Below are 25267 nucleotides of genomic sequence, written 5' to 3' on the forward strand. Positions count from 1 at the left end.
TACTATTTCGTATATTATAATAATTATTCGATTAAAAAAAGTTTTCTATAACAGTAATAGTAGCAGTCGTACGCCCGCCTTAAAAACTTACTAGAAGATTAATTTGAAGAATCTCTCTCCAGTAGCATATGCGTCTCAAACTCCAAAATTAAATTTAGGTTTGCGGAGGAGATTCAGCGCCGGTAATGAACCGTTCGTTGCCGCCATTTTTATTCAAATGCATGTGGCGACAGCGCGTCCGTTTTGCATATAAAGCGGAACATATGACTATAAAATGGATGCAAGGGACCGCGGTTTGAATTCTGAACGGAAACGTTATAAACTTATGAAGTTACATGTATTTCGTTTTGGTGATTCGTGTTTCATAAGTTTAGTTAGGTTCAGTTCAGTAACACATCAAGAGTCGATCAAAATCCTTTTCAACTTAGCTTATCAAGGTTTTCCAAACACCAATTGCTTATTGTCTTTATTTTTTTTATTAGAGTTCTAGGATTGAAGCACAGGATTAAGACCATGCAGACATTATTGCATTCAGTGCATTGCGTCCAAACACAGAGGCGATGTCCCGAGCACGTCTCACTGTACACCTGAGAAATGTTGCTAGCTCACGAACTTTTACCATTCTCCTCATTTTCTTTTACACGTTTAGAACATTAGAGGTAAAATAATTACTGTCAACTTCTAAATGAACAAAGTGACTAACCACCTGTTCCAGAAACACTACTAAAGTTGAGTGGTTTTTGATGCTTCTATATAAGTCGTGTACACGGAATATGAAGGTTCTTAGTTATGTGGCTTCAAGCTAGGGTTCGAAGAATGAGAACACCTGTTGAGTCTTGTAAGACTTCGAGCAAGTCTTCAGTCCAAGCTTCAGAGCACCCTTCCAATCGGAGGTCAATCGTAGTCCAGATTGGCAGTCGAGGTCACTAAGTTTCACATTTGATCACTTGTTGCACTGTTACTTCGCTTCGCTCACAGAGCAGCAGGCTTACTCAGACCCAGACGCGAAGCACGCCCTCTTTTATATAGCTATCTGAGGCTTAGAACCTTCTGTATTCGGATATCGTTAACAAAAATAATGATCCAAAAACATTTCGAATTATATATATTCTTGAAATTTGCTTTTTTGTGATATTAGGTACATGGAATATGATCTTATGGACATTTGGAATTAGCGGAATTATATTTAACTAGCTTTTGCCCGCGGCTTCGCTCACGTTAAGTTCAATTTTTGATTTGATAAATTTTAGCTGCAAAGGGTTAAAAAAAGTCTTGCTGCTAATAGAAAAATATGAACGGAAATTACTTAAAAAATTAGAAACTTTCATATAAATTTTCATCCCCTATTTTGTTGCCTTAGAAGTTGGAATCTTTAAAATTTTTGAAGAACATATTTCTTTATTTTTAATCGAAAACCCAAAATCAAAGTTTCATTGATGTAACTTCTAAAATAAATAGATAAATGAAGGATTTTATACAAACTTTCATCCCCCACTTAACCCTCTCAGGGATGGAATTTTTGAAATAACTATCTGTGTGCAAAATTGCAGCCCGATCCGTCAAGTGGTTAGAGCTGTGCGTTGATAGATCAGTCAGTCAGTCAATCAGTCACTTTTGCCTCTTATATATATAAAAGATTTAGCCGTGTAAAAAGGTAACGTTTTTTCTAAGGGTAGGTACTTACTACCTCTTCAAGTAAGTGATAGGTAATTTCATGCCCTCAGGACTGTACCCGGACTGAATATATTATTCCGAGTAGGGACTGAGCTCGTTTAAGATCCCCGGAAGTCCATTTTGCCCATCTGTTAGGACCTTGGAGTGCGCTACAATTCGTGCGTTGCGTACTGATTAGTGTGATGTTTAAGGATTTCAATTACTCAGTAGAGAAATACAAGTAGGTAAGAGTTTACAAATATTATTAAACGGTCATAGTAAAAAAATACATTTATTTATTTACTAGTTGTACCATGCCACGCTTCGCTGTGGCACATTTTTATGGAATAGTTGAGAAATGAAAAACAAAACAAAGAATACATTACACATAAGTTTAATTTTGCAATATTTGTGGATATACAATATTTTTTGTTTTTCCACTGTCTGCGTAGATATAAAGACTCTCGGATATGTGACTGATGCAAAAAATAGATAAAAACAATCCTTGATGCGGATATTATATCATGCTAAAATTTCAGCTCGATCGGTGCAGAACTTTTTGAGTTTTTGAAGTGTACACAAAACAACATAACATTTATATTTATATATAGATTTTTGACAGGCAAATTAAACATACACTGCGTGTGCGAGTATGTTATGTGTCCTTGCGTGTGTGTGTAAATGTGTGTGCATGAGACTGATTATTACTTAAGTTATAAACCTTATTGTTTAATAAGTGTATCGTGACACTTATTTTAGCAGTATGGTTATATTAGAGCTATGATTTCAAAATGTGTATTTTTCGGAAACTACAAAAGGAGAATCTTTAAGGACGAATGCATCTGAAAGGATTTTACTTAAATCTATCCTAAAGAGGTTTCGTGATACACTAAAAACGGCAACTAAACTAATAACATGTATGCGTTATTTTGAACGCAACGGTGAGCGCTATGAATTTAAGTAGGATGTTCTATTCACGGTAGGGACAATTTGAGAATTTAATTTATGAATTTTCTCTGGTCTGGCCTGTTGGAGGGCTTAGGCCGTGTCTAGTTAACACCCTAAGAGAGTGACAAAAGAGTGCTGCTAAGCGATTTAGTGCGATTTTGTTTAAGACCACTTATTGGTTTCTACTCGACATCGCACCGGGCATGACTACCAAAGTCAAAGTCAAAGTCAAAAATATCTTTATTCAAGTAGGCCCATAGGTGGCACTTTTGATGCGTACATAAGAATTACACGGTAGTGAGATGATGGCGATAACAACATTCGTAAACTTAAAACTAAAGCTACGAGGGTTCCAAACGCGTCCCGGTCCAAGAAGAAGCCCACAACAAACTTAGCCGGGTGTTTTTTTTTTTTTTTTGTTATCACCATCTCACAATGTCATTTTAAATTATTAGAAGAGCAACCTGGTTAGAGCAATAATTTACACCCAAGCTTTTTTATCGTTTACGTAGTCCTTTATACTATAATAGGACTTTTCTATACCGTACTCCCTAACAGATTAACCCGCTACCATCTTAGACTGCATCATCACTTATCACCAGATGAGTTTGCAGTCAAGGGCTAACTTGTAATGGAGTAAAAAAAAGAGGTATGGGATAGAAAGTTTGAACGAAACAAATTATAAATCAGAAATTGTGCAGCGGGCGACGCCGCGAACCACCGCTGGTAATAAATAATTCCGAGATTAAATTCAATGAAATATTCAAAAGATGGCAAAAGGAACAATACACTTTGATGTACGCGTAAGAAGGTAACGTTCCGATAAAAAGTAGGTACCCATTTCGTAACCAGAGATTGAAGGGGCCCGTTCTCGACGATTATTAAGAAGATAATATTCCTTTGAACGCGAACATTTTAAAGGTTATGTGTACATTCAACAGTAGGTCGGTATTAAGATATAGCAAACTATAATCTTATCAGAGTTATTAAATTAAGACAAAGGATTTTTTGTTTTAATTGTTTATGCGTACCTGATCATTATCGTCATTATTATCAACTCGTAACCGGACCAACACGGATCTCAGTATGGGTTTTGGCCGCAGTCAAACACGGTGGCCAAGTGCGGAATGGTAGACTTTGAGAATACACACACAACTTTGAAGAAGAAGAAAAAACACTTTATTGCACGTATAACATACAGGAAAAGAAACAGTAAGGAGTATACAGTACACAAAAAACATTATAGGGAACTCTCAGCCATGCAGGTTTCCTCACAACGTTTTCCTTTACTGATAAAGCAAAGTGATGATGCTTAAACTTAAAAAACGCACATAACTCCGAAATATTAGAGGTTGGAGGCTCGAAAGGGAGTTTCGAAAGGACGCCGAAGTCGAAGCCTATAAGACTTTTACCGCTTAACGTACCTAATACGTAAGTTTAAATAGAGCAATTTATTGACTACATTATAGCAATGTTGTGTTAATAGCCTAGATGTAAGGCTTTCGAACTTTCGGTACCGAGTTCGATTCCGGCACGTACCTCTAACTTTTTCGAAGCTAAATATAATTAGCTTTGAAAGTTGTGGAAAACATCCTAAGATTTTAGATATAATACCTACTTAATCATAGCTATTATCTAGATTCCAGAAATACGCAACAAGCAGTGTGCACTTGGCATAACATGGATTCAATTTAATAAATGTCACTCGACTAAAATAGATCAGTGGAAACTACAAGGCTGCAATAAACAGGGCTTCAACTACAAGTGAACCGGACTTACAATAATCTGTTCTAAATGGTTTGTTTCTTTTGTTTCAACCACACAATAAAAAGGAAAGGTATATTTCGAATTCTGATATAATACCAAGTTATCGGTGATAGCCTAGTGATTAAGGCTTCGGCTTTGCTTTAGTAGAGACGGAGTACGAGCCCCGGCAAGCGCCACTGACTTTTCAGAGTTATGAGCGTTTTAAAAATTTATATATCACATGCTTTAACGCCATGCCTGATAGTTGATAACATTACGGAGAACATTGGATAGAAGCAGGCGTAGCTTTGCGGAAATCCATGATATATTAAAAAATTAAGCTTAATTTGCTTTAGTCCGCGAAAAGCAGGAGAATCTGTATGGTGTAATTTATAATTTCTTCAATCCTTATACTCCACACCAAACAGATCTTGGGCAATGTTAACTTAACAATTATTCATTGTAAAGTCAACATCTCCTGAGGATGCTCCGGTATAGGAACGAAACGTGCGTAAAATTGATACACCATACAGATTCTCCTGCATTTCGCGGACTATAAAAACAAATAAAGCTTAATTTTCATAATTATGGAGAACTGCGTTAGCCTACCAATCCGCATTTGCCCAGCGAGGTAGACTACCTCCTAAAGCCTTCTCATTCTAAGGGGAGACCCGTAACCAATAGTGAACCGGTAATAGGCCGGTGATGATTACGACGATATACCGAGTATGCGTACTCTATAAGCACTTATGAAACGTCAAGTCAGTCTGTTTGTAGTTTTAAAGAAGGCGGATTTCTATCGTCTCTTTTTCTATCAACAATATACATATGTATATAACAGCTACAGCGCTAGCATGGGCAGAAGACAATTATCTCCCCGTTTAAAAGAGTTCACCGATCGGCAGTGTCTAAAATGTTCTGGTAGTAAGTTCCAAAGGTGTGTAGCGTGGACGGAGAAAGATTTCTGGAAGAAAATAGTATTATATGAAGGGACATCAAGAGGATTTTTTGACACGCAAGACCGCAAGGATTTCGTAGGCGGAAAACGTAGCTTTATACGCTCACACAAATAACCAGGAGAAGAAGAATTATAAAGGATGTTGTCCTATTCCATGTTCCCGTGCTTTAGTAGGTGGACACGTCAATTATATCCCTTGTTTGGGGGATTTAATCGGGGGATATAATTTTTGTCTCCTGTCTGTGCTAGCCCTGCTGCTGGACTAAAGGCTATAGCAGACGGGTTGGTGATCGCAGTAGTTGCTAGAAGTAGCGCATAGGACGTTCTCCGTTATATCTCCTCAGTCGCCTCGTACGATCCCCGGGAAGAGAATGGGTGGTGACAATTGCATCCCGATTTGCTGTCACCAAACGCGAATGATTTCTATTCAATACCACGAATAATTTGACTATTCGCCATCATCATTAAATCAACCGACTGACGCCCACTGCTGGACATAGGGCTTGTATCCAGCGGCTCCCCGCGACTCGCTTGATGTCGTCTGTCCACCTGGTTGGCGGTCGACCAACGCTGCGCTTACCGGCGCGGGGTTGCCATTCTAACACCTTGGAACCCCAACGTCCATCGGTTCTCCGAACTATGTGCCATTGCCACTTCAGCTTCGCGACTCGTTAAGCTATGTCGGTAACTCTAGTTCTTCTATGGATCTCCTCATTTCTGATTTGTTCACGTAGAGATACTCCTAACGTGGCTCTTTCCATCGCCCGCTGAGTGACTCTGAGCCTTCTTATGAGGCCCATAGTTAGCGTCCACGTCTCAGATTCGTAAGTGATAACTGGCCCCCGCACTTTTCGAAGACTTTGGTCTTCAGGCACTGGGGGATTTAGGCCGAGAAAATGTCACGAAGTTCCCTGAACGCTGCCCGAGTTGGATCGCCATAGGTAACAAAGAATAATCGTAAAAATATTGTATAGCTGGACTATTCACGGTCTTACTACTTGAAGCGAACCCCAACCGCAATACTAACGAGGCAACTCAAGTTTTCCAAAAGCTTTCCAAAAACCAAATGTTTTATTTTGGCGCCGAAACTAACGTACTCATTGTCACTCAGCGCTCATCATGTGACAGGCTTGAGAGGGAGACTTGTGACGTCAGCGTCGGAAGAATCATGATGAACAATGGTAATAGGGACGCGTCGGCTGAGTCACAAGGTATAAGCTTAAGCGCCGCTTTATTGATAAACGACTAAAACACCGGGAGGTATCTTTGCATCGTTCGAGTCCATGTAGGCTGCGGTGCATCGATAATGCAGTCGTATTTATATCAAAATACCCACCAACTCAATGTCATAAATATCTGGCAAATATGAATTTATAGTTATCAAAAGTTTATTTATTTACCCACTTTATAAATTTACTGTAACATTATATTTATTATAACTTTCATATGTACAATGTATGGCACGATGTCTTGGTCTGGTGGAAGGCTTTAGCCGTGGTTGGTTACCACCCTGCTGACAAATAAAACCGATTGAAAGTTTCCGTACGATCTCGCGTAGAAACCGATTACAGCTCACTGCCGTACCTATAACAGGTTAGCCCTCTGCCTTCATTGATTGCAGCATTACTTACCACCAGACGAGATTGTTGTCAAAAGCTAACTAGTAGCGGAATAAAAAAAAAGCTAAATTTCTAACACACATCCCAAATGTCAGAAATGCCATACAAACTTTACTAATACCCCTCTTTAAATCACCGTAGTTTCTTTAAGAATGTCACCTTAAATTAATGAGTTAAAAGTGCAAACTCAAGAAACAATAATTATCAAAAAACATAGTAAGGAAGTGTCTTCATCATTACCTACTGGTTTAATAGCTAATATGCACACGCAATTAATTAATAATTCATTAAAAAAAAACACTCAGTAGTTTTCATCATCATCATATCAACCAATTACCGGGCCACTACAGTGCACGGGTCTCATTTCACAACTAGAAGGCGTTAAGGCCGTAGTCCACCATGCTGGCCCAGTGCGGATTCGTGGACTCCACACACCTTTGTGAGCATTATTAACTCTCAGGCATGCAGAGATTATGTAGTATTTAAATTTACAGTAGGTTAATAGTAATAATTTATGGCCCAGCTGATGGTATATGGAAAAACCGTCGCCTATGAACAGAACACACAAACACGACAAATAAGTATTAAGCCACATGTGCCTTTTACGTCGATCACCACGCCCTCCAGACCGGAACGCAGATATAAGCATATCGGTAGAACTGGACGAGTTCTATAAGTATCTACGGTGATAATTTGTTTACCATTTCTAAACTTATGCAAAAGGACTCAAGGCAATGTATGAAAACTATCATCACTTGCGCCATACAACAAGCATGGTGTAAGAGGTCCCTACGACTGTCGAGCCTTACAAAGAACGCGAGATGAAGGCACCCTTTGTTTGTCCGGATAGTTTTTGTATGTACACCGTATCTGCCATCCATACATGACTGGGTGTGAAGTTATCGTGACTTTTAGTAAACTTGGCACTTCGCTCGCTGAGGTCTTAATTAGTTTTGTCGGGACAAACATCGCAAGGTTCGTTGGCGCTGAGAAAAATTGTCTTGTTTACTTTGGGAGCTAAATAAAACTAACGTTAAGGTTCAATGACTCTGAAATCGGCGACATTCTTTATCATTTAGGTACCTATTTAAGAACAGTCTGGTAAGTTGTACCCTGCTGTTTCATTTATTGTATTCAACTACAAGTTAAGCCTTTGACAGCAATGTAAAAGTGATTATGCAGTCTAAGATGGTAGCGGGCTAAATTATTAGGGGTACGGCAGTTAAAACCATACATACGCAACATCGTACTGGAACGCTAAATCACTTGGCAGCACGTCTTTGTCGGTAGAAGTAAAAGACCACAGCCTAGAGCCTCCCACTAGACCAGACCAGAGACCTTTTATAAGATCACAGCGCTCACCACTGTGTCAAAGGGGTCATCAAAAGCTTTAACTTAAGGTCGCAGAAAGTTAATAGGCTAAACATATTTTTTAAATGAAAATGATAGTATAAAAAATTAAGTCCAAATCGATCTAATAAATAGGAAATACCAACCTGTCGTCCTGAAGATGCTTCAGTTCACTAAGTTCCAGCTCGCGCCTCAAGTTGGATACCTCGCAGAGGAGCATGTCCCTCTCAGTGGAAACCTTCTCCAGCTCAGCCCGAAGCCGAACCACCTCGTTCGTCAAATCCATCGACGCCATTGCCACGGCTAACGGTACCCACTATCGACACGGCACATCACTCAAACGCTGAACAGCCAATGGCGTTCGCGCATTTTAATTTCGATAAAACAATTTTTTTTTATCGACACTTTTTCACTTCACTGTGCGGACAATTCAGACTCGAGCGCGTGCCGGCTACATTTCAGGCATCTGAAACAATAAATCATTCCATTAGAGATGCGGTTCTCAAAGTTTTATGTTACTTTCAGTTTTAACTGCACTAGCTACACATTTTTAACTAGCTTTTGAAGTAAAACTTCTTTAGGCGCGACTATAGAGTAATTTAGATTTTTTCTGACTTAATTAACGCTTAGGTCAGACGTCTGTGTCATTTTCGCTATATAAAAATAATAATTTCGATTGGTCATAAGTATACGTCAGCTAGTGGCTAATATCATAATCAATTAGGATTATTTATTTCCAATATTTTCAAACGGATCAATTGTGAATTGAATTGCAAAGTGAATTAAAATTAAACAGTTTAAAAAAAAATTTGAAAATGAAAAGATTTTTGAAATCGATTGCGACATTCTATAATATTCAATGACAAGGTTATATTGACATGAGGAAAAAGTGAATATTAAATGAACTGGCGGAGTCCCAGGAACATTTTACTCTTTCATCAATAAATAATGATGAAAGTTTTACTTCAATCGCGCGTAAAGGTTACACTACACGCACACACTTTTCCTCCGTCAATTATTTCTATTAAAAAAAAAACCTTAGTTCCAAGCTAAGATCTAAGTAACCACACAAATTCCGCCTCTACATAAAAGGTAGTGAAAAATGTGTGACTGTGTGTGGCCTGATGGTAAGTGGAAAACCATCGTCTATAAACGGAGCAACACTTAAAGGTATTTGACGGCAGACTGGCGCAGTGGGCACCGACCCTGCTTTCTGAGATTCAGTGAATGATGAATGCTTTTTAGTGTCTGGGTGTTCATCTGTACATGTGTATTTATGTATATTATTCATAAAAATATTCATCAGTCATCATAGTACCCATAACACAAGTAAATACGCTTACTTTGGGGCTAGATGGCGATGTGTGTATTGTCGTAGAATATTTATTAATTTAAATGTTTTTATATATCCACTTTGATAATGTTAATAAGGGTAATTATGTTCCCTTATTACAATATGTGTTTGTATCAAACACATATTTAAAAGTTTTATAATTAAGTTTTACGTGTGCTGTCAATCTTTATGTATTCATTTATTAGCGGCTTCTTAATTGGTGTATGTGTTATTTTCTTTGTATTAATTCTAAGTATTAAATAAACTGTTTGGGCCTTAATAAATAAAATGAAAATAAATAAATAACACTTCGCATGCAAGGAACACGTCCTAATAATTACGACCCTGTGTCCATCAACCTGAGACGGAGGTGTAGTTTCGACTGTGTTAACGAATTGTCGCCTATAATTTTCCTGGCGCGACGATCTACCGAATCCAAAGCTTCAAGCTGGTACTTGGCAGAGCCACCCCACAGGTGACTACAGTACTCCATGCTTGTTCGCACTTGAGCCTGGTATAGTGCGAGTCGTTGACCTGGCGTGAAGTACCGCCTAACTTTATTAAGGATACCAAGTTTTTAGCAGCTACTTTGGCTTTAGATTCGGTTAAGCCTCATAGTGCCTGTATTTACACCGGCAAGCAAGCCTTTAAGACCGGTGGGGCTTGGTGGCAAAAACAAGCTGTTGTACCTCCCCGGACTAGCTTTGTCGCAAAAAGCTCAACTACTCCAAAGAATTATCACTACCCCCGACCAAATAAGTTAAGATTTTGCTGACACGGTTGGTTTGGATAAAGATTTAATGACATTCGAAATACAATATGGCGGATTTTTAAAGATGGCGGACCAATGATTGTTAGGCTTACTAAGCTAAATGCAGTGCAGTGAAAAATTTCTTAAAGAAAATATGTAGCATATTGTGTATACATTACTGTTAGTTCCACTTTTAAAATCGTTACAACACATTTTATTTTAGAAGCTATGGAAAAAAAAATATTTTTATAATATTATCAGTATATTTCCACTAGCTCGGAGGTAACATGCTTTGTTTACCACGCTTTTCCTCGTTTCTCAAAGAGCATTTAATAATGTTCTTTTAATAATAATAATTTTGTTATATCTATTATTAGAACCATAGCTATTATTATAAATTTAATTTTTTTTGTTATTGTCAAAAGACACCTGTTTCCAGACATAAAATTTACATAACAGATTTACATTAAGATCAAAAGTCCTAGTATATTATTTAAGCTTGTGCTGATTGTTTGGGAACCACTGCAAGTGAGGATAAAAGAGAATCGCGCAGTCGGTATCAGAATTCAGAATATTTTGTTCATAAACTAGTCCAGTATGGAGTCGACTCGACAGCTATGTTAATATGGGGGGGCATAAATAACAGGAGCTTCTCCCTTTATTAGTTGTTTTCTGGAAATAGTAGGAACATCCCACGCTCATATAGGGTTCGCAACCAATACTTTGTAATATAATGTCTTAACTGCAACTTTTGATGGTAAATGATGATGCAGTTTAAGACGGCAGCGGGCTAACTGGAGTGTAGAGTTATATAATAATTGAATAATATTTATTTATTCTTTAAAATAATTGTTTTATAAATATAAACTAAAATAAACTATTTAAAACTAAATAAAATCTAAAACGTCTTCGAAACCACCGCAGCGAGGCACAGTTCCTAAGATGCTGGCAGCATTGCCCCTTTAGATGACCAAACTAATTCGTTGACCAAGGTAACTGCCCGCTCTAGGATCACCGGTAGAGTCGATAACCCTTTTCGATAATTCTTTGAAAAGAGCTCTTGCCTCCGGACCTCACGGTCCCAAAGTCTCTACTCCAAAAGGCACAAAAATGAAGCTGCAATCCAGGTTTTCATATTTACGCCTCTCGGCACTGGTAGCAGCCGCAAAAATAATAATGATCTATTTATTTCGTATAGAAATAATGTGTACAGCAGGAATCTCATTATGGACTAGACATAGTAATACTATTGATTTGTGCACAAAGGAGTGCTTAAACACTGCACTAAGGTAACTTGTGTCGCCACCTACCGTCAGACCCATTACAACAACGTGAATAAATATTAAACCTCTATAGTCGGTTTCTTCGCGTCCTCATACCAGATCGCTAAATCGTTTGGAGGTACGGCTTTAAGGGGATGTAACTAGCCACGGCCGAAGCCTCCTACCAGAAAAAATTACTTAAACATTAATTATATTAACTATTTATTGAATTAGAATGAATTCTATGAGCTACACAGCTCTACTCGCAATTTATTTGTGTAAAGAAACGAATAATTTACAATAGTGTCAATTCTTGCTGCCAGTTATTTTCTGTTTGAGTTTAAATTTTTGATAAAATTTCGATAAATATAAGTAATAGACAAATTTGTTTTCGTAGTTCTCGAGGTCGTGGGATCTATTTCTGGTAATGGACTTTTTTCTGTCTTGATATTCTTAGTTCAAGCCCCGAGTTAGAAAATAGCGTTGTCTGTCTCTGTACTTTTGAGCATTTTAAGCCGAAAACAGGGTTTAGTCGCTTCATACGACACCTGCGGGAAGTGACACCAGGAAAAGTGGTGATAGCTGCATTCCCATCAGCCGTCACCACACGGAAGATGTGATAATAATGATTAAAGCCCGTCTATTCTCATTAGAGAAGCTTGGTGGGTTCTAAGCTGTATGGCACCGTCGTCACCCTTTCTTATGAGAGAGTACGATAGTGAAGTTTATTGATGATAAACTTTCAAACAGAACCATAAAGTTTGTATGCGAAAAAATGCAATATAACCGAGTGAAAATGCTTTAAAACTCGTGGAATTAAACTACTTTCGGTCGTTACTTTATAATACCTTTAAAGTATATGGAATGAAATTATACTTTTCTAACTGTTCCCCGCGGTTTCACCTGCGTTATTTAAGGGTTGTAATGAAATGTTTTACCTAAGCTTAAGAGACGCGCGTATAACTTACTCATAGTCATAAACTCCCTTCCCGCAATAGCGCGATTGTGCGAAAAATAAATATACTAAGACAATACTCACACCGCCATCTAGTCCCAAAGTAAGGGTCGCTTGTGTTATGGGTATTAAGATCACTGATGAATATTTTTATGAATTATATACATAAATACTTTCAATATACATATAAATACCCAGACACTGAAAAACATTCATGTTCATCACAGAAACATTTTCCAGTTGTGGGAATCGAACCCACGGCCTTGGGCTCAGCAAGCAGGGCAAATCTACTAAAGAAATATTTCTAAGTAGTAAATAGTAACGTATGACGGATCATTTAGGAAACGCACGCAGGTAAAGCAACTTGGTTATTTTTTTCTTCTGGTTTGCCATTGCCATTATTCCGTCTGAAATCTATTTTTACTAATAAAAAAAATATTAAGTAAATTACTTCTTAATTAAATATATTCCTTAATTAAATATATGTCGTTTCAGAGTGTATCTATTACAAACAAACAAAAAAATCTTTCCGCTTAAAACATAAGCATAAAAGGTACAGATTATTACTAGTTTTATTTTACTTTCACATTTCACCCATAAAGTTGATAAAATAACTGAGTATGCGAAAAACACCCGATAAAAATAAAACTTATCTAGAAAACGCGTAATTTAGAAACCGTATTCTGGGAACGCAATAAAAAAAAGTATATGGGAAATAATTCTTTGTACATTTTATAACTTGCGCTTTTATTATACCCTTTCTAAGACAAAGATAAAGAGTTAGTGATTAGGTTTTGGTATAAATACGTCTTTCGAAAAAGAAGATATGTATGCATGTGTATCCGTTTAGGGATACAATTTAGTTGACCACCTTTAAAACACGGCGAATGCGAAAAGGTGAAGTTTATCCTTGTTTTACTAATACTATTATTTCTACCCTATGCTAAGACTGGATAAAACTATGGGAGATTAAAATTTCGTCCTTTCCCCATGGGGAAAATGTCTCCTGCCCGTGCTACCCGTGTGCTGAAGTAGGACACTAGTAGTCAGGATGTACTTTTAACCATTATTCAAAAGGGCATAGGCAGCAAGGTTTACTTAAAAAAAAAATCTACTATAATATATCTTAGGTCGGTGGCGTGCACAGCGTCTTGGACCAGGGTATGCATAAATAAGGAAGATGGAATAAAATGGAAAAGTACTTCGACTTTATGAGTTATACAAAAAAAAATCGGGTAGGCAGTGCTTTAGTACATATATGAAGTGCACGCCACTGTCTTAGGTGACAGCCCTACTGCAAGTGAGTACCTATTGAAATACCTCTATTGTGTTATTGTGTCTCTATTGGGTCGGATTGTTATTCTTGACCTAAATAGTGACCGTTTGTGGCAACTGGAAAGCCTGATTTATGTAACAAAGCTATTTCCCTGTTAGTCCGCTGTCGCAGGTAACTGGTTCCCTCCAGGCATAGATTATTATTGTCTCTAGCTCTGAAGCACAGAATAGTTAATAGAATTAGCAGTACAGACGATAATATACTCGTACAAAAGGAGAACGAGCTATAGCTCTGTGTTAGCCAGATGACGGACATACTGTTAGCGCGCCAGTAAATGATCGGGGCTGGCTTGAGTTTTTTCTTTTACGAGATAAATTGTAACGTCAGAATTAAAAAAACCTTGTCACATGAATGCCCACAAAAGGAGTGTAATAAATAAATATAAATATAGTACGACAATACACACAACGCCATCTAGCTCCAAAGTAAGCGTAGCTTGTGTTATGGGTACTAAGATAGCTGATGAATATTTTTTTATGAATATAATACACATAAATACTTATAATATACAGATAAACACCAAGACACTGAAAAACATTCATGTTCATCACAGAAATATTTTTCAGTTGTGGGAATCGAACCCACGACCTTGGACTCAGAAAGCAGGGTCGCTGCCCACTGCGTCGGCCGTCATCGAAATGTTTTCGTGCATCATATATTTATATAGTATTTGAGTTTATTTCAACATCATCATATCAACCCGTTACCGGTCCACTCGGGTTGCCTCCCACACTGAGGAGGGGTTAAGGCCGTAGTCCACCACGCTGGCCTAGTGCGGATTGGTGGACACGACACACCTTTGAGAATAATTGTAGAGTAGATGTCAGGCATGGAAGTTTCCCTAAAAAGTTTTCCTTCACCGTTGAAGAAAGTGATATTTTAATTACTTAAAACGCACATATCTTAGAAAAGTAGGAGGTGCGTGCTGGGATTCGAACTCAGCCCCTCGAAAGTGAAGTCGAGCTCCTACCCACGGAGCTATCACCGCTTCTCCATTGATATATTCCACCATATTTTTAAATGCCTAAACCTAAGATAGATATCGGTAGAATCCTTGCGACATCCCTAATGACTATAATTTGTTTTTTTTTTAATTTCGTTAAATCCACTGTATGGCTACAAATGTGGAAATTCTAGCAGTGTTCAACAAACGTGTCTTAATTATATCGAACAAATTTTACATCACTTTATACTAATTAGTACCTACTAGATATATTTTTTTCACAATAATAATTGTTCCGCTTAGAATGCTTGAGTTGATATGCAGACAAAATCCCTATCCCTACTAATATTATAAATGTGAATGTAAGTTTGTTTGTTACGCTTTCACGCATAAACTACTAAACCGATCATCACGAAACTTTGTACACATATTCCTGAAGGTATTAGAAGTAATACAGGATATAGCTAGCTTTTTATCTCAAAATTAAGCTCAGTTCTCTCGGTAGAGAGTACGAAAGTGTTTGACGATTTTACAGCAGGCCTAGCTATAAATAACACAAAGTGCTGCCTGCCACATTTATGAGGCACATGTCTTTCGAAAACCAAAACAAAAGCGGACGAAGTCGCGGGCAACAGCTAGTTAAGCTATAAAGTGATGTAAAATTATACTAGACTAAAATACGAATTTAGAACATCAGGGTGGATTTTGTGGCTATACGAGTATTTCGATACTCGAAGCGACTCCCGATCTCATAAAATATGTATAAGTACAGCTTGTTATTGTACCACAAATTATGGTAAAATATGTGGTAAAGCTTGTTAGGGAATTGATACTAATAATTATGCTGAGGCAAACTCCTGAGAGCCTGCTCTATCTTAGTAATTACTTTTTAATCGGACATATAGTGAAGCAAGCTGTGTTAAACAATCGCAACTGGAGCTATACCAAATACCTAGAGATCTATGTATTTATATTTTTTATTTTTATGTGGTGGTGGTTCTATTGTATCGTTTGATAATTTTATATGTATTATTTTACTTTTTTTTTCCGTATACTCCTTGTAAAGTTCACTACGCATCTTCTTAAACTTTTCCCGGCAAATCCGTGACGCCAATCAAGGCTATACCTGAAAATCAGCGCTGCAGTTGTCAAATACTGCAGCAGCATGCTGAGGTAGCAGTCTTTTCAGCTGAAGCACCTTTCGATAAGGCATTTAGTTTGTAATGTAGTGTATAATTCGTTTTAATGTAATTATTTTTCGTTAGTTTACTTAAGTGTGGAAGCTGAATAAAGTTTATTATTACTATCTGTTTAAGCTCTTTCGGAAAGTCACTTTAGACCAATTTTTTTATATATTTTAATGGAGCAGCTTGGTGGGTCTGTGTTCTCAAACTGTCTCATATGAGACAGGAGAGCTGTTCCCAGCAGTGGGATGTTAATAGGCTACAGATAGTGATGATGAATATGCCATACCCCACCTTTAAATTGGGACAGGGTGGACCTTACAAGTCACCTAGAATATCTAAAGAAGATACGCCACCTGACAGACATAGAAACTGCTAGGCTAGTCTATTTTAGTTACTTTCACAGCATTATGTCATATGGAATTTTACTATGGGGTAATGCTGCTGATATTGGCACTATTTTCGTGCTCCAGAGGAAGGCTGTTCGTGCGATCTATAAAATGGGTCCGAGAGAGTCATTGAAAGATAAATTTAAAGATGTTAAAATAATGACACTCTATAGCCAATACATATTTGAAAATTTAATGTATGTTCACAAAAATATATCAAAATTTAAAAGAAAATGTGACTGCAATAATTTGAACGTTAGAAGCAATAATAAACTTGCAGTGTAGTACACTAGACTACACAAAATAAGAAATTCATTTAAAGGAAATTGTACACAATTTTACAATAAATTACCGGTTGATATCTTGGGGATGTCACTAAAGAAGTTCAAAGTTTGTATTAAGCGAAAGCTTATAGAAAAGTCCTATTATAGTATAAAGGATTACGTAAACGATAAAAAAGCTTGGGTGTAAACAATTGCTCTAACCAGGTTGCTTCTTAAATATTTTCTAATGACAATGTGAGATGGTGATAACAAAAAGAACACCCGGCTAAGTTTGTTGTGGGCTTCTTCTTAGACCAGGGCGCGATTGGAACCCTCGTAGCTTTAGTTTTAAGTTTACGATTGTAGTTATCGCCATCACTACTCACTGCTATGTACACATTTTGTATATAATAACGCATCAAAAGTGCTATCTATGTGCCTATTTGAATAAAGATATATTTGACTTTGACTTTGACTTTTCTATAAAAATTTCCTCTTATTAAATAACTGGAAAGTTTTTATAAAAATATACGCGTTGACAACCAAACTCATCAGCTGTATTCACGGTATTTGAGGTCAACTTCGGTCACAGATTACAATAGCAAAAAATTAAGTTACATGTTTAATATGGATGTTTCACATTATTTATCGGAACAAAGCTTCCAGACTTTTCCACTCGATCAAGTTTCGAAACTTTCCTTCATAATTGTAATTGGTTAGCAAAAAAGAAGGTAAACAGTATTTTTTTCCCATTTTTTTTTTAAAACTAGGTATTGTCCGCGTTCTTCGTCCTCGTTTGTTACGGTATTTTACAAATCCCGTGGTAACCCTTTTTATTCCAGGGATAAAAAGTACTGCATTTACGGACATATGTGTACTGAGATTGCAGTCGACGTTGGTTAAACATCCCAACTGAAAATGTTTTTCACAAAAGTGTGGCTGATTATTGGCTATCTATTTTTGACTCGATATTCACCGATCTTGATGAAATTAGGTACAGCGAAAGTGCATAGTATGCTGGGAAAGCAGAGCCTTTTTTTCGAATAGTTAAAGAAAAATCTTATCTTAATACTTACTAGCAGCAAAACTGATCGTGACATAAATTTGCATAGATGTAGCTTGCATAATGAAGATAAAAATTGTATAATAAGCCCAGGCAAATAAACTGTTCCTGCGGGATTTTATAAAACCGCAAAGAAAATCGGACGAAGTTACGGGGAACAGTTAGTGAATAATAAATTAACATTATCTAATGATACAGTAGGTCGGTATATTAAAAGACAATAAGAGGAAAACACCTGGAGAGCAATTATGGAGATTGCCTCGCTGATGCGTCATAAGTTTAACTGATGTCTCGGAAAATGGATGGGTACTTTATATTCACTACTAATGATGCTTATATTCAAATATATAAATTTAAATATATATTTGAAATTTAAATATATATTTTAAATTTAAATATAGCTTAGTAAGTAGGCTTCCGCTGTCCTTTATTGGAGACTGAGTTCGATGCCCGGCACCCACCAATGACTTTTCGGAGCTACGTGCGTTTTTAATTTAAGCAATTCAAACTCAAAGTCGAAGTCAAAAACATATTTATTCAAGTAGTATCATAGATGGCTCTTATGTTGCATACATTACATGGCAAAAGTGTACATGGTAGTGAGATGTTGACGACAACCATATTTGTAATTTTTAAACTAAGGCTGCGAGGGTTCCAATCCGCCCTGGCCAGGGTGTTCTTTTTTGTTATCATCAGTGTGAGATGCACTGTCATTTAAAATTATTAGAAGAGCAACCTGGTTAGACCAATCATTAAGACCCCAGCTTTCTTTCGATTGCGTAGTCCTTTATATTCGATCGATTGGCGCAGTTTGCAGCGACCCTGCTTTCTGAGTCTAAAGCCGTGGGTTGGATTTCCACAGCTGGAAAATGTTTGTGTGATGAGCATGAATGTTTTTCAGTGTCCCAGACACTGTTTATATGTATATTCTAAGTATTTATGTACATTATTTATAAAAATATTCATCAGTCATCTCATATCCTATAACACAAGCAACGCTAACTTTGGGGCTAGATGGCAATGTGTGCGTTGTCGTAATATATATTAATTTTATATATTTTACTAGCTGTTGCCCGCGACTTCATCTGCGTTTGATTTTGTTTTTAAAGTATTCAGTATCGCTAAGCCTTAAGTGAGTATTGTAGTATATATATAAATATATATATAACATGTGACAAATAATTTGCAATAAAATAAAATTGCGACTATAATTAAAGATCTAAGATATCCTATCTCTTAAGTTGGACCAGACTGCTCACGGTGAGCCAATTTTATTTAAAATCGGTTAAGTAGTTTAGGAGTCCATCGCGGACAAACATCGTGACAGGAGATTTATATATATTAAGATATACTATGCTAGGCCATTTCTCTGGTTTAACGGTGAAGGAAAAACATCGCGATGAAACCTGCATGCCTGAGAGTTCCCCATAATGTTCTCAAACGGCGTGTGAGCTCTACTTATTCGCTCTTGGCCAGCGTGGGGGACTACGGCCTAAACACTTCTCGTTCTGGGAGGAGACCCGTGCCCTGTAGTGGGCCGGTAATGGATTGATGATGATGATAAAAAGTAGGTATATACAAATTTCAGAACTTGCAGGATTGCAACCAGCATCTCCCTGGCATCATGGCAGTCGCAGTGGCGTGCACTTCATACATGCACAAAAGCACTGCATACCCTAAAAATTTTGTATTACTCGTAAAGGGGAAGGATTTTTCCATTTTATGCCATTTTCCTTCTGGGCAGTCGCATGCATTTCATAAATGCACAAAAGCACTTCCCATCCTAAAATTTAAGACTGCCTTTTTTTAGTTTGTGTCTGTTTGTGCGGTCGAACTAGACCAGCCAGTTACTTAATTGGGTTAATGTTGCCTAATTGGTGTGATCGGCTGACAACGCCCTCTATATATGTATAGCTGGCAGTAGCGTGGTTCTTAATCAGGCTCGGCATCAAGCAGCCGCAAGGAGGAAAAATATTCCTTTTATACATGGTTATATATATAATTTTCAGGGTAGGCAGTTCTTTTGTGCAAATATGAAGTGCTAGCCAACGATAGTAGTAAGATCTGACGCGACTCGGAGCTGCGTTTGTCAAATTGTTAACTCAGTAAGTTAGTAGAATTAGGTTACCTACTTGGTTAAATCCGTTGAACTCGAGAAAAGTAAATTAAATCCCATTCCCTTTTGTGACGGTTTTGAGTTTGATTACACGGATTAAATTAACACCACCGTCAGTTTCCAGAGCGCCTAAGTCGTAAAAGAATATTCTTCAGAACTTTTTTAAACCTTACAATATTGTTATCAGCATCGCCCGCAGACCGCAGCCTATTAAATACGGTAGGATAAGAACATTGAATTTAAAACTCATTTTTGACAATCGTGTTAAGTCCTATGTATATCAAATGTGTCTAACCTTTTTTTAAATTCTAAAAAAACAATAACCGCTGTAACTTTCCACCGCTAAAATAATAATATCATAAGCCATAAAAACTGTATCAAGTATGGATTTCTGAACTATCATATCATCCCATCCCACAGGCCCACTGCAGGGCACGGGTCTCCTCCCAAAGTGAGAAGGGGTTAAGGCTGTAGTCCACCACGCTGGCCCAGTGCGGATTGGTGGACTCCACACGCCTTTGAGAACATTATGGAGAACTCTCAGACATGCAGGTTTCGTCACGATGTTTTCAATAACCGTTGAACCAAGTGATAATTTAATTGCTTAAAACGCACATAACTTAGAAAAGTTAGACGTGCGTGCCGGGATTCGAGTTCGGCCCCCCGAAAATGAAGTGTAGCTCCTACCCACTGGGCTATCGCCGCTTCTCAAATCTCAATGAATCAGTGACAATAAACCTAGCCGTATATATTGCATAGAAAAGTCCTATTATAGTATTAAGGACTATGTCAACGATAAAATAGCTTGGGTGTTCATTATTGCTCTAACCAGGTTGCTTATTTAATAGTTTTTAAATGACAATGTGAGATGGTGATAACAAAAAAATAATAACAACCGGCTAAGTTTGTTGTGGGCTTCTTCTTAGATCAGGGCGCGTTTGGAACCATCGTAGCTTTAGTATTAAGTTGAAGAATTTATTTATCGCCATCAACTCACTCCTGTGTCATATTTTACATTAAATGTACGCATCAAAAGTGCCATCTATGTCTATTTGAATAAAGAAATATTTGACTTTGACTTTGTTCAGGTGAAGGTCAGCTGAGCTGAAAGATTAGGCGGTAATAATGCCCATATTAGGCAGGTATTAAAATAATCCGCAAACCTTGGATATAAACGATTTATAATCTCGGGCATATTTTACTAACTAAAATACCCAAATAGGTAGGTGACTATTATGTACTACTAACCCACCTACTTCAACTTCGTAAAATCGTAAGTGTATTGAAATAGAATGGAAATTTCGTAAATATTGGTGTAATAAATTATTATCAAGAAGTAATACGAAAAATTTTCTCATACAAATTTGTATTCACCATTTTATATAACAAATTTTGGGGTTTTAAGGTTGATATTTACAACTGTGGATTCAAATGCTCTATCTACAAGATATAGTTGGAAAATCCAAACGTGCACGCCTCATAATCTCATTTATTACAATAAAATTGAGATTATTTCTAAATAATAATTAAACTATATCTAATTATACCGTGAAAAGTAATAGGCTTCTATTCCTCAAAATACAGAAGCCTAAAAAAAAAAAAAACTCGATAAGTGAAGTATTTCGCTCGTTATCGTGAACACAAGATACGGGATCCGCGACACACGGACGTCCAACACAGAACTTTTTAAAACAAATTTTTTAATCAGTTTAAATAATAAGAGATTTAAAAATATCATGAGTGTTAAAAATAGTGTTTTTTCTCAACATTTGTCTATTTATATTCACTTATACAAGCAATAAAGAATAAAAAAAGTCACATTTTAAGTTGAAGAATCACTAGTGCGTAAACTGACAGTAATAACCACCTCAACGCTTCGCTTATGAGGCGTGCAACATGGACGTTTAACCCTTTAGGGCAGATTTCCGAAATAAAAAGTACTTCGAGTTACCCGCTGTATATTTATTTTACTTGCATCCATGTTTTAATATAGTCATGAGGCCCTGTCGGGGCGTAGCAATAAGAAACAGTTTGACCCTTATAATTATAACAAATACCCGATTTCTGTCTTAGGATTCTAATTAGTGTTAGTAGAAATATATATATTATATATGTCAGAATAATTAGTCACTATTGTAAACTGTAAGCTGTGATATTCCCTTCTAAACCGGTCCAGACGGACCGGCCGAGATCAGATATATACAATTTTTAATTATCGCAATATTTCTTTCTTAATAGGTACACACACACACAATTTAGCTATCGTATTAAAAAACAAAATATCGGAAAAGATTTTTCAACTTTTAATTCGTATCGCAAAACACTACTAACGCCATCTGTGAAAGATTTACCACACTATGCCACTTAAAGAATCAATAGTCACACAGATCACGGTAGATGTCGCTGCTAGTCTTTACCGGATTAAAAAATAGTATTTTGCATATAAAGCCTTATCAAGACACTAGCTGCCTGCCATGGTATTGCCATGCTAATTATGGGAAAGATATTCCGAAACAGATAGCAGTTTATTACGGAAGTTTGTTCGTTAATATAATATGAAGGTATATGCACACCTGTGTCAGAAAGGTGTGCACAGTGCTCCAGACGTGGCTCGCCTGTTAACCCTTGTGTAGAGAATTGGATCCCGACTCTTTTATAGAGAATCTCGGAATTTTGGGATAGACCCGATCTTTCTACTTACTTTTATGAATGCTTAATATTTTTTGATCAGTCAAAAAAGTAAGGTAAACTTCTCTTATTAAAAATTTCTTAAAAGGAACTTCTGTAACAATTAAAAAACCGTACAAATCTTTAAATTTACCGAGACGGAAAGTATCTCTGATGAGTCAGAGTCGGGAAGCAAACTATCTCATTACCTACCAAATTTCGTCAAGATTTGTTCAGGGATTCAGCCAAAAACAGGCAACAAATGAACAACTAATATTGTTGTCATAATTCATACTAATATTGAAAATGTGTACGGTGACTGTCTGTTTGTTATATAATTTTGTTCAGCTTAACAGCTGTTCTGAGAGATCCTGCAGATAGGCTTTAACTTTTTATCCCGAAAAAGGACTCGCAACCTTTTTTTTGTAAAACTACCCGCGTTTACAAAAAAAAATGTCTTTTTACCGGCATGGCATAACAGTTATACTGACCGTGACGAAATTTTGCATAAAGATAGCGTGCATCATGGTAGTAACATTGGGATACTTTTTTAAACTTGGAAAAACAATTCGACAGTGGGAAATTAAAAAAAAATTAAACAAACACGGACGAAGACACAGGTAACAGCTTTACACATAATAAACTTTTTACTATTACGACTACGATAAATTTAATTTAAAATAATACTTAAGTATAAAAATTACGTATATTGTAACTGTAAAGAATTATTATTCAATGATTACGGTAAGGATATTAAACTTTATGCTGGAAATAGAAAGTAGTTGGTCGAATCATTGTAATAGAAGTCAGCTGGCGTTACTTTGCGGAAGTCCACGATATAAAATTTACATTTATATAACCAATAAAATCATTTAAGTTTAAACAACGATTTAAAATTACGTTACGTACGTTTACGTTTGAAGTTATTGTTTATATTTCATTCAACACATGAAAAATACTGTTGTACACCACGTGGTCAAAATGCGTTTTGGCTTCACCGGTCTTCTGAATGCAGCTATACTCTGCAGGATTCTTCACGATGTTTTCTTTCACCGCTAAAGCCAGTGTTTTCATTGCTTAAATTAAAAACGCACATAACTCCGAAATGTTAGAGGGGCTTGCCGGCGATCGAACTCGGGCTCGTCGATAGGGAAGCCGAAGCCTTACCCACTAGTCTATCACCGCTTCATAAATTATATTGCTGTAAATTGCCGAAATCGGTATTACGCTAATTTAGGTCAAGGTCACAACATTATTGCGGAACTTATATTATTTAAATACAGTGTGCAAGCCAAGTAGAATCATTAAAATATTTCATTTGAGAAGAGAGTTAAACAAACAAACTACACAGTTAAGACTTTTAAGGATTTCCGTCAACTCCCATGTAATCTCCTCATCAAATCCTGGCTTCGTGAAATTACTACGTCGACAGTGACAGAAATACTGTTACAAACCTGAAAAGATTATTCAAAATCATTCTACAAATTACGTCGAAAATAAAACCTCCTTTATCAAATTTGATTAAAAATTCAAGCAAGTTAGTTTAGTGCTAGTGCGCCTAGCATAAACGTAATTAGTTAAAGTTCTCCGAAGACATGGGCTTACTCCAAGTTCGCAGGTACGATCGAAATTGGGTCTTCTATTTCCCCGCCCTCTCAAATTGAAAGCAAACATCAGTTATCTAGGATACTGGGGCAAACGAGTTTAATAGTTTCGTTTCAGCGAATTATAACGAATAACGTGCATGTAAAAACTGCGCCAAGTTTTCAACAAAAAGGATTGGTTCTGATTGTTTAAATTCAGTGAATACTGCCAAATTAATTATTATCTACATTTTGAAATGTAACTTAGCGCTGCATCTGTTATTTTAAGAGAACCAACATAAGAATTACTTCGTTTACAAACTGCAACCACAACAGAAGAGTCTCCTGTCAATCTATAAAATGTTCAACAGAGACTAAATCCGCCCATACTATAATCCTCTTCAAGACACATATTTAAATTGAATAAAAAAAAACGAATAATAATACATAAATAATAAATAAATACACTACGACAATACACACAACGCAATCTAGCACGCGTAGTAATCTAGTAAAAGTAAGCGTAGCTTGTTTTATGATTGCTAAGGTAACTGATTGAATTTTTTTTTTGAATAATATACATTAATACTTATAATATACAGATAAAACCCAGAACTGAAAAACATTCATGTTCATCACACAAACATTTTTCCAGTTGTTTGAATCAAACCCACAGCCTTGGACTCTGAAAGCAGGGTAGCTGCCGACTGCGCCAATCAGCCGACAAACTGCATTAAAATTGGTCGATCAGACTACATTTATTGTGTCGGAATTAAATCAAAAACTCTAGTGATGATTGCTATGGTGTAGCCAGCCTAACGTTATTAGACAAAGTTTGCTGAAGACATAAATTGATTCCACCATCGCATGTACAATCGAAAATGGGTGTTCAATTCTTCCGCCCCTCTCAAATTGAAAGCAAACATCTGTTAACTAGCATACTCGAGCGGGCGAACGAAATGCTTTACAACCAAATCTGTGTATGTAAAAACTGAGCCCAGTTTTTACCAAAAAGAATTTTTGATTGTTTGATATAAGTCAGTACTGCTAAGTTCATTAATTTTGTAACTTTGACATTTTGTTGCGCTGAAAAACTGATTCATAGTTAAAAAAACTGTATCTCTCTTAAGGTTGAGTTAAAAAAAACG

General features: G+C 36.8%; 1 protein-coding gene across 6 annotated transcripts in view; it reads right to left on the reverse strand.

The window, feature by feature from the left end:
* LOC120634676 (IQ motif and SEC7 domain-containing protein 1) overlaps positions 1-25267 on the reverse strand; it is a 221369-nt gene that overhangs the window by 116472 nt on the left and 79630 nt on the right. For all 6 annotated transcript variants that reach the window (XM_039905436.1, XM_039905432.1, XM_039905435.1 and 3 more), the window contains exon 2: positions 8421-8740. In XM_039905436.1, the coding sequence (XP_039761370.1) occupies positions 8421-8569 (149 nt within the window). In that variant the 5' untranslated portion in view covers positions 8570-8740. The remainder of the gene's footprint in view (positions 1-8420; positions 8741-25267) is intronic.

Source organism: Pararge aegeria, chromosome 24 (assembly GCF_905163445.1).
Source record: "Pararge aegeria chromosome 24, ilParAegt1.1, whole genome shotgun sequence".
Lineage (NCBI taxonomy): Eukaryota > Metazoa > Arthropoda > Insecta > Lepidoptera > Nymphalidae > Pararge > Pararge aegeria.